Genomic DNA, 13,192 nt, shown 5'->3' on the forward strand with positions numbered 1-13,192 from the left:
CATCGGCCAGGTCCGCGCCTGTCAGCCTCTTGCTCTCCTTGGCCTTTTACTTTGTTTATCCTTTCACTCATCTGTAAGAAAGCTTTCAGTCTCAGAATATGAGGATTTCGTTACTTCTTCAGTTCACAAGTCCCAGGCATGTGCGTTTACGGTGCATTGGTTCACGTCTTTCTGTCATGCAGTTCGCTGCAGCAGGACAGCTAGTTTCTTCGTCACCTCCCTTCTCTGTGGTAGCCTGCTTGAGGATCCGAGTCTGTGCTGTGGACTGCAGCCCCTCCTAGTGCTGCAGATCACTGGGACACTCCTCTTTTGTCATTGAAGCTTGTCCTGGACAACACGTCCTAACGCTTTCCCCCTCCATGGCCTCAGTAGCTGCCATGGTCCTTTCTGTTCCATAAGCTTCACTTGGTCAGATTCTCCACATTGGCGAGGCCGTGCATTCTGTCTTCTGAGCTCGCTTGCCTCATTTAGAATGATATCTGATTGGTGTGGTTGCAAATGCCAGGTCCCCTATTTTTTCCAAAGGCTGAGCGAGATTCTGTTTTGCATGTGTTATACACTACCCTGTATGCATGCCCGTGAACATTTGGAAAGACTCAGACTTTGGCCACTGTGAATGGCTCTACGTAAACATGAGAGTGTGACTATCTCTTCAACATATCAATTTTATGTCCATGGATAATATGCACAGTATTCGGATTACTAAATCAAACGATAGTTTTTAGTTGTTCAGAGAGCTCCATGGTTTTCTACAGTTACTGTGCTGCTCCATCCCCACGAGTATCAGAAATTCCCCTTATTTTGCTTTCTCATCAGTGTCTGTGTCTGGTAAGTAACGATCATTCTGACAGGTAGAAGATGCTAATTGTGGTTTTAATTTGTATTTACCTATTCATTGGTGATATTGAACGTTCTTTTGATTAATCTGTTGGCCATTTGGATGTCTCCTTTGAGATGCACGTTCAAACCCTTCTCCTGGTTTTAAATCTCTGTATTCTCTTGCTGTTTTGATGTTAACCCTTTACGAAATGTACTCCATCCAGGGTCAGCTGAATTGTCATAGTAGCTGTAAAGAAACTTTTGCTTTCATGTCTCTGTTTTGTTGACAGTTCATTCTGCTGCTGCACCAAGAAATCTTTGCTAAAACTAATGCCGAGAAGCTTTGCCCATATGTCTACTCCTAATTGTGTTACAGTGTCAGGTGTAATGTTTAAATCCTTCATCCGTTTTGAATTTATTGTATATTGTGCAAAAGAATCCAGTTCCACCCTCTTCAGGTAGACAACCAGTTCTCCAGACGCCATCTTGGAGAAGGTTCATTTTCTGTGATCTTGGCATGCTCTGCTGACTACGGATGCGTGTCATTTCTAGACCCATGTCCTAGTGGTCAGTGTGTCTGGTTTTACGCCAGCGTCGTGCTGTCTGAGCTGTAGCTTCCACATCTGCGTTGGGTAGTGCGACGGCTTCAGCTCTGTTCCTTCGGCTCAGGTTTGCGCAGGCTCGCAGACATCTTCCTGTTCCTTCGGCTCAGGTTTGCGCAGGCTCGCAGACATCTTCTCTGGCTCTTTGGGACTCTCAGGGTTCTTATATCCAGTTCTGTGAGAATGGTACTGGGAACTGGTAGCAATGCCACTGAATCTGTGGATTGCTTTGGTCGATATGGACATTTCAAAAGTATTGATTATTCTAACCAGAGAGCACAGGATGTCTTTGTATTCAATTATTTTCATTGGTTTCTTTTATCGGCATTTTATAGTTCTGACACATATATTCTTCAGCTATTCATGAAAAGTTATAGCTAATCATTAGACTTTGTTACGAGTGGCATTTTGTCTTAAATTCTTTTGTTGGTGGCATATATCAGCGCTCCTGGTGTTAGACTGCTGCTCTGGATTGGGCAACTTTATTGAGTTAGTTACTCCTCACAGTTTTTTGTGACACTTTTAGGGATTTCTATTTGTAAGGTCAAAGATGATTTTATTTCTGTTGCTGGTGGACTCTCTTTTTCTCAGCATCTCCTTGCTGTGACCTGGACTTCCAGCTATGGACAAAAGGGTGGAAGTTGACACCGTTGTCCAGGGCCTTCACTTAGAGGAAGGACCATCAGCTTTCCACAGATGAGTGTGATGCTAATTTGGTGATTAACCTTATTATTGTGTTGAACTACATTCTCTCTATGTCGCATTTGTCAAGAATTTCTAATTATAAAAATGTGGACTTTCAGCTACTAGTGGGGGCACACTCCTGTAATCTCAGTAATGGAGACTGCAGCAGGGAGCCCTGCAGCTCTAGGCCAGCTTAGGCTCAATTTGAAAAAAGTCACATCTTTAAAGGAAAGAAAAAGACATTGAGTTTTGTTTAATGCTTTTCTTTAAACTCTTGTGGTGGTTACATAGACTTTTTCTTATTTCCTTAGTGTATGTTTTATTGTAGTTATAACATTAGACCATATTCAGATGTATATCAATTTTAATCCCTTCTTGAAATTATCAAAGTAAACTAAAATAGTCACCCAGTCCATTCTCTTCCCAGCCTTGCTTTTATCACAGATTATTGAGTTGTTTAAGTTTGGGGATTTTTAGAGATGATCAAAATTTAAGCCGTGAGATACACGTTTTTAAATCTTTTGACTCTCGCAGATGGAAAAGGTGGAAGCAGACCTAAGCAGGTCCAAGTCTCTGCGTGAGAAGCAGTCCAAGGAGTTTCTGTGGCAGCTGGAGGACGCCAGGCAGAGATACGAGCAGCAGGTTGGCCTTTCGCTTTCATGATACCAGTTAATTTTTAATATGACTATAACTCCTCTTTTAATCATCTCTCTATCACAGAAATCTCTGTAAAATATAAGCATGACCATTGATATATTTGAAAATTTTAAAATAATAATTGTATTAAAACCCAGACAGAAGAGTTTTTAATATTCTTCTGAAGGCTATCTTGATGGTTTGTTATTCTGAACATTTAATTGAAAACTAATAAAGTTAGTTTAAAAATCACAATAAGTGATTCCTGACTCCTTCTATCCCTCTGTCCTAGAATGATTTACTCAGACATTACAGGATAGAATAGGCACTTGCGGTCTGCAGGTCTCAGCCCGGGCTGGCAGCAGACAAGACTCCTTTGCCGAGGCATTCTAGATTTTGGCAGACAATCACCACATGAACAGAAGTTGAAATGACTCTGAAAAGTGAGTCAAGAGGAGGAGAGGAATATGGGGAATATGGGGAATATGGCAAGAGACTGCCACAGGAGGGCAGGGGTGTGGTCCTCAGCACTGATGGATGGGTCCTTCAGATCCCTGCCCAGAGTTCTCTGGAGCACTGTGAGGGGGCTGCCAAGAGGTCTCTGCATTCTCAGCAGAAAACTAGGAATTACAAGAACCCAGAAAGAGAGCGAGCTAGGTGACAAAGGTGACAGTAAGCCCAGGTTAGGCAAAACACAGAGAGAAGGTTCCTAGCTGTGGGAGCAGGGGAATTAGACCCAATCAATGGTGGAAGGATTTTAGATTTTAAAAATCAAATATTGTTTTCTTTTTTTAAAATCTTCCACAATACTTAACTACAATTAATTTTTTTTATTAACTTGAGTATTTCTTATATACATTTCGAGTGTTATTCCCTTTCCTGGTTTCCGGGCAAACATCCCCCTCCCCCCTCCCCTTCCTTATGGGTGTTCCCCTCCCAACCTTCCCCCCATTGCCGCCCTCCCCCCCACAGTCTAGTTCACTGGGGGTTCAGTCTTAGCAGGACCCAGGGCTTCCCCTTCCACTGGTGCTCTTACTAGGATATTCATTGCTACCTATGAGGTCAGAGTCCAGGGTCAGTCCATGTATAGTCTTTAGGTAGTGGCTTAGTCCCTGGAAGCTCTGGTTGCTTGGCATTGTTGTACATATGGGGTCTCGAGCCCCTTCAAGCTCTTCCAGTTCTTTCTCTGATTCCTTCAACGGGGGTCCTATTCTCAGTTCAGTGGTTTGCTGCTGGCATTCGCCTCTGTATTTGCTGTATTCTGGATGTGTCTCTCAGGAGCGATCTACATCCGGCTCCTGTCAGTCTGCACTTCTTTGCTTCATCCATCTTGTCTAATTGGGTGGCTGTATATGTATGGGCCACATGTGGGGCAGGCTCTGAATGGGTGTTCCTTCAGTCTCTGTTTTAATCTTTGCCTCTCCCTTCCCTGCCAAGGGTATTCTTTTTCCTCATTTAAAGAAGGAGTGAAGCATTCACATTTTGATCATCCGTCTTGAGTTTCGTTTGTTCTAGGGATCTAGGGTAATTCAAGCATTTGGGCTAATAGCCACTTATCAATGAGTGCATACCATGTATGTCTTTCTGTGATTGGGTTAGCTCACTCAGGATGATATTTTCCAGTTCCAAACATTTGCCCACGAATTTCATAAAGTCATTGTTTTTGATAGCTGAGTAATATTCCATTGTGTAGATGTACCACATTTTCTGTATCCATTCCTCTGTTGAAGGGCATCTGGGTTCTTTCCAGCTTCTGGCTATTATAAATAAGGCTGCGATGAACATAGTGGAGCACGGGTCTCTTTTATATGTTGAGGCATCTTTTGGGTATATGCCCAAGAGAGGTATAGCTGGATCCTCAGGCAGTTCAATGTCCAATTGTCTGAGGAACCTCCAGACTGATTTCCAGAATGGTTTTACCAGTCTGCAATCCCACCAACAATGGAGGAGTGTTCCTCTTTCTCCACATCCTCGCCAGCATCTGCTCTCACCTGAGTTTTTGATCTTAGCCATTCTGACTGGTGTGAGGTGAAATCTCATGGTTGTTTTGATTTGCATTTCCCTTATGACTAAAGATGTTGAACATTTCTTTAGGTGTTTCTCAGGCATTCGGCATTCCTCAGCTGTGAATTCTTTGTTTAGCTCTGAACCCCATTTTTTAATAGGGTTATTTGTTTCCCTGCGGTCTAACTTCTTGAGTCTTTGTATATTTTGGATATAAGGCCTCTATCTGTTGTAGGATTGGTAAAGATCTTTTCCCAATCTGTTGGTTGCCGTTTTGTCCTAACCACAGTGTCCTTTGCCTTACAGAAGCTTTGCAGTTTTATGAGATCCCATTTGTCGATTCTTGATCTTAGAGCGTAAGCCATTGGTGTTTTGTTCAGGAAATTTTTTCCACTGCCCATGTGTTCCAGATGCTTCCCTAGTTTTTCTTCTATTAGTTTGAGTGTGTCTGGTTTGATGTGGAGGTCCTTGATCCACTTGGACTTAAGCTTTGTACAGGGTGATAAGCATGGATCGATCTGCATTCTTCTACATGTTGACGTCCAGTTGAACCAGCACCATTTGCTGAAAATGCTATCTTTTGTCCTTTGGATGGTTTTGGCTCCTTTGTCAAAAATCAAGTGACCATAGGTGTGTGGGTTCATTTCTGGGTCTTCAATTCTATTCCATTGGTCTATCTGTCTGTCTCTGTACCAATACCATGCAGTTTTTATCACTATTGCTCTGTAATACTGCTTGAGTTCAGGGATAGTGATTCCCCCTGAAGTTCTTTTATTGTTGAGGATAGCTTTAGCTATCCTGGGTATTTTGTTATTCCAGATGAATTTGCAAATTGTTCTGTCTAACTCTTTGAAGAATTGGATTGGTATTTTGATGGGGATTGCATTGAATCTGTAGATTGCTTTTGGTAAAATGGCCATTTTTACTATATTAATCCTGCCAATCCATGAGCATGGGAGATCTTTCCATCTTCTGAGGTCTTCTTCAATTTCTTTCCTCAGTGTCTTGAAGTCCTTATTGTACAGATCTTTTACTTGCTTGGTTAAAGTCACACCGAGGTACTTTATATTATTTGGGTCTATTATGAAGGGTGTCGTTTCCCTAATTTCTTTCTCCGCTTGTTTCTCTTTTGTATAGAGGAAGGCAACTGATTTATTTGAGTTAATTTTATACCCAGCCACTTTGCTGAAGTTGTTTATCAGCTTTAGTAGTTCTCTGGTGGAACTTTTGGGATCACTTAAATATACTATCATATCATCTGCAAATAGTGATATTTTGACCTCTTCTTTTCCGATCTGTATCCCCTTGATCTCCTTTTGTTCTCTGATTGCTCTGGCTAGAACTTTAAGAACTATATTGAATAAGTAGGGAGAGAGTGGGCAGCCTTGTCTAGTCCCTGATTTTAGTGGGATTGCTTCAAATTTCTGTCCATTTAGTTTAATGTTAGCAACTGGTTTGCTGTATATGGCTTTTACTATGTTTAGGTATGGGCCTTGAATTCCTATTCTTTCCAGGACTTTTATCATGAAGGGGTGTTGAATTTTGTCAAATACTTTCTCAGCATCTAATGAAATGATCATGTGGTTTTGTTCTTTCAGTTTGTTTATATAATGGATCACGTTGATGGTTTTCCGTATATTAAACCATCCCTGCATGCCTGGGATGAAGCCTACTTGGTCATGGTGGATGATTGTTTTGATGTGCTCTTGGATTCGGTTTGCCAGAATTTTGTTGAGTATTTTTGCGTCGATATTCATAAGGGAAATTTGTCTGAAGTTCTCTTTCTTTGTTGTGTCTTTGTGTGGTTTAGGTATAAGAGTAATTGTGGCTTCATAGAAGGAATTCAGTAATGCTCCATCTGTTTCAATTTTGTGGAATAGTTTGGATAATATTGGTATGAGGTCTTCTATGAAGGTTTGATAGAATTCTGCACTAAACCCGTCTGGACCTGGGCTCTTTTTGGTTGGGAGACCTTTAATGACTGCTTCTATTTCCTTAGGAGTTATGGGGTTGTTTAACTGGTTTATCTGTTCCTGATTTAACTTCGGTACCTGGTATCTGTCTAGGAAATTGTCTATTTCCTGAAGATTTTCAAGTTTTGTTGAATATAGGCTTTTATAGTAAGATCTGATGATTTTTTGAATTTCCTCTGAATCTGTAGTTATGTCTCCCTTTTCATTTCTGATTTTGTTAATTTGGACGCACTCTCTGTGTCCTCTCGTCTAAGGGTTTATCTATCTTGTTGATTTTCTCAAAGAACCAACTTTTGGTTCTGTTGATTCTTTCTATGGTCCTTTTTGTTTCTACTTGGTTGATTTCAGCTCTGAGTTTGATTATTTCCTGCCTTCTACTCCTCCTGGGTGTATTTGCTTCTTTTTGTTCTAGAGCTTTTAGGTGTGCTATCAAGCTGCTCTTTCCTGTTTCTTTCTGCAGGCACTCAGCACTATGAGTTTTCCTCTTAGCACAGCTTTCATTGTGTCCCATAAGTTTGGGTATGTTGTACCTTCATTTTCATTAAATTCTAAAAAGTTTTTAATTTCTTTCTTTATTTCTTCCTTGACCAGGTTATCATTGAGTAGAGCATTGTTCAATTTCCACATATATGTGGGCATTCTTCCCGTATTGTTATTGAAGACCAGTTTTAGGCCGTGGTGGTCCGATAGCACGCATGGGATTATTTCTATCTTTCTGTACCTGTTGAGGCCCGTTTTTTGACCAATTATATGGTCAATTTTGGAGAAAGTACCATGAGGAGCTGAGAAGAAGGTATATCCTTTTGCTTTAGGATAGAATGTTCTATAAATATCCATTAAGTCCATTTGGCTCATGACTTCTCTTAGTCTGTCTACATCTCTGTTTAATTTCTGTTTCCATGATCTGTCCATTGATGAGAGTGGGGTGTTGAAATCTCCCACTATTATTGTGTGAGGTGCAATGTGTGTTTTGAGCTTTAGTAAGGTTTCTTTTACGTATGTAGGTGCCCTTGTATTTGGGGCATAGATATTTAGGATTGAGAGTTCATCTTGGTGGATTTTTCCTTTGATGAATATGAAGTGTCCTTCCTTATCTTTTTTGATGACTTTTAGTTGAAAATTGATTTTATTTGATATTAGAATGGCTACTCCAACTTGCTTCTTCTGACCATTTGCTTGGAAAGTTGTTTTCCAGCCTTTCACTCTGAGGTAGTGTCTGTCTTTGTCTCTGAGGTGTGTTTCCTGTAGGCAGCAGAATGCAGGGTCCTCGTTGCGTATCCAGTTTGTTAATCTATTTCTTTTTATTGGGGAGTTGAGGCCATTGATGTTGAGAGATATTAAGGAATAGTGATTATTGCTTCCCGTTATATTCATATTTGGATGTGAGGTTATGTTTGTGTGCTTTCATTCTCTTTCTTTTGTTGCCAAGACGATTAGTTTCTTGCTTCTTCTAGGGTATAGCTTGCCTCCTTATGTTGGACTTTACCATTTATTATCCTTTTTAGTGCTGGATTTGTAGAAAGATATTGTGTAAATTTCCTTTTGTCATGGAATATCTTGGTTTCTCCATCTATGTTAATTGAGAGTTTTGCAGGATACAGTAACCTGGGCTGGCATTTGTGTTCTCTTAGGGTCTGTATGACATCAGTCCAGGATCTTCTGGCCTTCATAGTTTCTGGCGAGAAGTCTGGTGTGATTCTGATAGGTCTGCCTTTATATGTTACTTGACCTTTTTCCCTTACTGCTTTTAATATTCTTTCTTTATTTTGTGCATTTGGTGTTTTGACAATTATGTGACGGGAGGTGTTTCTTTTCTGGTCCAACCTATTTGGAGTTCTGTAGGCTTCTTGTATGCCTATGGGTATCTCTTTTTTTAGGTTAGGGAAGTTTTCTTCTATGATTTTGTTGAAGATATTTACTGGTCCTTTGAGCTGGGAGTCTTCACTCTCTTCTATACCTATTATCCTTAGGTTTGATCTTCTCATTGAGTCCTGGATTTCCTGTATGTTTTGGACCAGTAGCTTTTTCCGCTTTACATTATCTTTGACAGTTGAGTCAATGATTTCTATGGAATCTTATGCTCCTGAGATTCTCTCTTCCATCTCTTGTATTCTGTTGGTGAAGCTTGTATCTACAGCTCCTTGTCTGTTCTTTTGGTTTTCTATATCCAGGGTTGTTTCCATGTGTTCTTTCTTGATTGCTTCTGTTTCCATTTTTAATTCCTTCAACTGTTTGATTGTGTTTTCCTGGAATTCTTTCAGGGATTTTTGTGTCTCCTGTCTATGGGCTTCTACTTGTTTATTTATGTTTTCCTGGAATTCTTTCAGGGATTTTTGCGATTCCTTTCTGTAGGCTTCTACTTGTTTATTAATGTTTTCTGTGTTTCTCTAAGGGAGTTCTTCACGTCTTTCTTGAAGTCCTCCAGCATCATGATCAAATATGATTTTGAAACTAGATCTTGCTTTTCTGGTGTGTTTGGATATTCCATGTTTGTTTTGGTGGGAGAATTGGGCTCCGATGATTCCATGTAGTCTTGGTTTCTGTTGCTTGGGTTCCTGCGCTTGCCTCTCGCCATCAGATTATCTGTAGTGTTACTTTGTTCTGCTATTTCTGACAGCTAGACTGTCCTATAAGCCTGTGTGTCAGGAGTGCTGTAGACCTGTTTTCCTCTCTTTTAGTTATTAAAATCTAATTTGCTTGTCCTTAACATCTGGAGAAGAATTAATTGGATTTGTAACTCAAATTAATAAATTTATTTCTAAAGATTTTTGAATCTTTAAAATTTTAAAATAAAAATAATTTTTCAAATCTACTTTAAGCTCCATTAAGCAGGTACTCTATCAAAACTAATTAATCCCTTATGATCATTGGATTTTATTTCCTCTACTAATTGATAGCAATTAGTGGTTTACTTGAATTCAGTTAAAACAAAAAACAAAAAACAAAAAACAAGCCTGATCTGGTATGTGTCCTGAGGGATGTTGTTTTAATCTTAATATATTAGTAAAAATAAATGCCTTGATTAACTTCCATAGGCATAGTATAAATTGCATATGCTTAAAAAAAAAGAGTGCATGTGAATGAATCTTCCTTGTTTAGAATCTGACAGTCCTGCTCTCTGTTCTAAGCAGGCATCTAATGTCCTCCTTGGGAGAGCTGAGCTGTGGTCAAGGCTTTTTATCAGACTTTGCATCTTTTTATGCTATGTCATTTGTTGTTGTTGCTGTTGGTATTTCTCTAGAACTATAAAATTTGGCAGATAAGTTTGTACCTTAAATTGTTCTTTATTGAAAAATTGTCTCATTATCTCTGTTATTAATATAAATTTATATTAGTACAATATTAATATTATATAATAATAATTAATACTAATATATCATTCATCCTAGTTGTGAAATGACCTGCTTAGAGTACCAGCCTAAATTTTGTACTAGAGTAGTAAGCAGTGAGATAAGTGGACTGGATTAAGTCAAAGAGAGGAGGAGAAGAGCCTCCCGTACAAAGTATTTACACATGTGTACAAAAAGGTATGTGTGTGTGCATGTGTGCATGTGCATTTGTTTGATTGCTTATGTGATCATGTGTGTATATATGTGTATGTGTGTGCATGTGTAAGATTATTTGGAGTAATAGAAAGTTGTAAATAAAATAAATATCACCAAATCTATCTGATGCAATACTATATCAAAATACACAGATTTATATGCTATGTTGATAAGAGGAAAAACTACTTTTTAGAACAACTTGTAGATTATCTTATTTGTGTAAAATTAAAGGATATGTATCCCTGTCATGTGATTATAAATTCTGCAAAAAAATTTTCATAAGACTACACATTTCTGTGGAGTGAGCACAGCCATGTAGGTTAAGAATATAATGACTTCAGATTGTCCCATCATGCCCTAGGTAGGCCACTGAACCTGAAATTAATAAATCAACCTGCCCATGACATGGATATTAAAGACAGCAATGCCAACAAACTGTAGAAACTATAAACATTTATATTATAGTACATCTTAAATGATGAATTCAACCTCCACCTATCCGAGAGAGAGAGAGAGAGAGAGAGAGAGAGACAGAGACAGAGACAGAGACAGAGACAGAGACAGAGAGAGACAGAGAGAGACAGAGAGAGACAGAGAGAGACAATGAGAAGCTCAAAAGAGAAGGTAAAGCATTAGGTTATTTTCAAGGTGTTAAATCTGGGTAACATGGTATTTTCTAACTGTATAAAATATTTCAATCAGATTTTTTAAAGTTGCATATTAGAAAAGTGATATAGCCAATTTCTGATAAATATGGAATGTCATCTAAAAGTTATTCTGAGACATGCCAACTTAATAATGCGCATTTCTTCTGGACGGCACTTGGCCTAATGAGCCATGAAGGTTATTTTCCATAATCCTAACAGTCTGAGAGAGGCTCCTTGGAAATAGCACTAAAAATGGAGTACAGAATATTACATTAAGCAATGGAGGCTGGGCTGGAGAGTGATGAAAAGAAGGGTGAGGTGTGTACAACACACACTTTAGGAGAATAGTTGTCAATGTGATGACATTAAAAACTTTTAAATCATTTTTAGCAGGAAGATTTATTGGCCAGAACAATATTCTCAGAAGTCAGCCCACAAGTTGCAGGTTTTTCCTATAAAATTTTATCCTGAGAAATGATAGTGCAGTCATGACTGCACTTGTCAGCATGAGCATGCCCAGAGCTAACCAGCCAAGCAAGCTCTTTTCCTTCTTTGGCCTGACAGGGGCTTAGGGAGAGCTTTTCAGGAGCTACCTGACAAGGGCCATCATGAAGGTGAGAAATATCTCAGTTAGGTGACAATTCACAGAGCCATCTTTAAATGATTTGTGTCAACCTCAACTGAGACAAGTAAGTGTCTAAATCACTAGTAGTGATTTAGAATCAAGCTTCCTAAAGTTGAGAATTCAGACAGGGAGTTGATATGTAGCAGAAAAATCCCTCAATTTTATGAAGCTTCAAATAGGCTGGAATTAAGTAGACTATTAACTGGGATTCAATATAAAACGTTGTACTTTGGTTTAGAATATTGGTTGCAGAATTTGAGAGTAAATAAGAGTAAAGATGATCAGAAGAATCAGAGACCAGGAGACTATGGCAACCAGGACCGCAGACAGTATACTAGGACCATGCAAACAGCTCTGAACCTAGTCTATCTTACGTCATATAAGGAGTCAAAATTTGGGTTCTATTTATGTAGGACACTGACAAATGTGAACATGTTCAATAAGAAATTTCTAGAATGTAGCAAGGTCTGGAATTATGTCAGAGGGAACATTTAAAGGAATAGATTATCTCACCAAGAAAAGGCAAGAGTAAATAGAATTGAGTTTCTTCCATTTTTACTGTAGGCCCACAGCTCTCGGGGCTAACCTCTGCCCTCTCTGTTCTGACTTCATTTTCACTGTGTGCTCGTTTTCACAGTGCTCTGGTAAGGCAGGCATCTTTATGTGTTTTCCCGTTTCTAGGAGTAGAATGCAAGGCAGGTCCAATTATAAATATCACCGGCGTAGTTCATGCTGTGAGTAGATGGCAGATCAGAACTGGAACCTGACCTGTTCTCATAACTCCCACTCTAAACACTGCTGTGGAGCTCCAGGAGCAGGAATAGAACCGCGAGTCTGATGGCACTATGGCAGTTGGTGGCTCTCACTGGAAAACTATCCAGACATGCACTGATAAGTCTGTGAGACAGTTTGTTTTCCAGTGTCAAGCATGTCAAATACCTGTTGTGAGGACTGTGAAGATAGGTGTGCGTTTGGGACCATCTCATTGTGAAGGTCCCTTCTGTGTTGAACATTGTGTGGCTTTCCACTTGTCTGGTCTCAGCCTCTCCTTGAGAGATGTAGACTTGCGGGTCCTCTGACGGACCCATCCTTACCAGGTTTACTCAGACAACACTTCCACCTACTTTCCCAGTTACCGTTCAAATCGAAGTGTGACAGGTTTTCTACTGCTTTGCCTTACTTTTCTCCAAAGATGAATACTTAGACCCTTAGCCACTGCATCCAAACCCTTTCTTCTCTCATTGGGGCAGGGCGAGCGCTGATGTGGTGAACACATATGTGAGCTCCTCACCTGCTTCCTGTAGTGTTGGATTCGCATGACTGCTTTAACAGAAAGCAGGCGGCTTTACTACTGAGGTAATATTCCCATTAAAACAAACAGACTTTCTGCTTTGTGAAAATGCAAAGTTCTCACTACTTTCTAACATGAAATTGAACATTTTAAAGAAGCTTTCACTGGCCGTCTGCTTCTGACTGTGGCCTCAGGTCCCTGGGGGACACTAGTCATCTTTGCTGCTGCGGGGATCCTGCAGTGGAAGGTTTGAGGAGCACGTCCCCAGCCAATCCTTACATTGCAATGAAGGAGCCAGCATTCAGGGGACGGGGTGACTTCTGCTATCTGGGCCTCAGTTTTCTTCTCTGGGCTTGGTTTTTGAGC

General features: G+C 39.8%; 1 protein-coding gene across 10 annotated transcripts in view; it reads left to right on the forward strand.

The window, feature by feature from the left end:
• The window catches only part of Cep112 (centrosomal protein 112), a 467,050-nt gene that overhangs the window by 199,210 nt on the left and 254,648 nt on the right, over positions 1 to 13,192 (forward strand). For 9 of the 10 annotated variants that reach the window (XR_005489758.2, XM_063268762.1, XM_039085647.2 and 6 more), the window contains one exon: positions 2,640 to 2,747. The exons of the other annotated variant lie outside the window; for it this stretch is intronic. Coding sequence is in view for 8 of the 9 variants with exons in the window: in XM_063268762.1 (XP_063124832.1) it covers positions 2,640 to 2,747 (108 nt within the window). In the remaining variant the exon portion in view is untranslated. The remainder of the gene's footprint in view (positions 1 to 2,639; positions 2,748 to 13,192) is intronic. 10 annotated transcript variants of the gene reach the window in all.

This window comes from Rattus norvegicus, chromosome 10 (assembly GCF_036323735.1).
Source record: "Rattus norvegicus strain BN/NHsdMcwi chromosome 10, GRCr8, whole genome shotgun sequence".
NCBI lineage: Eukaryota > Metazoa > Chordata > Mammalia > Rodentia > Muridae > Rattus > Rattus norvegicus.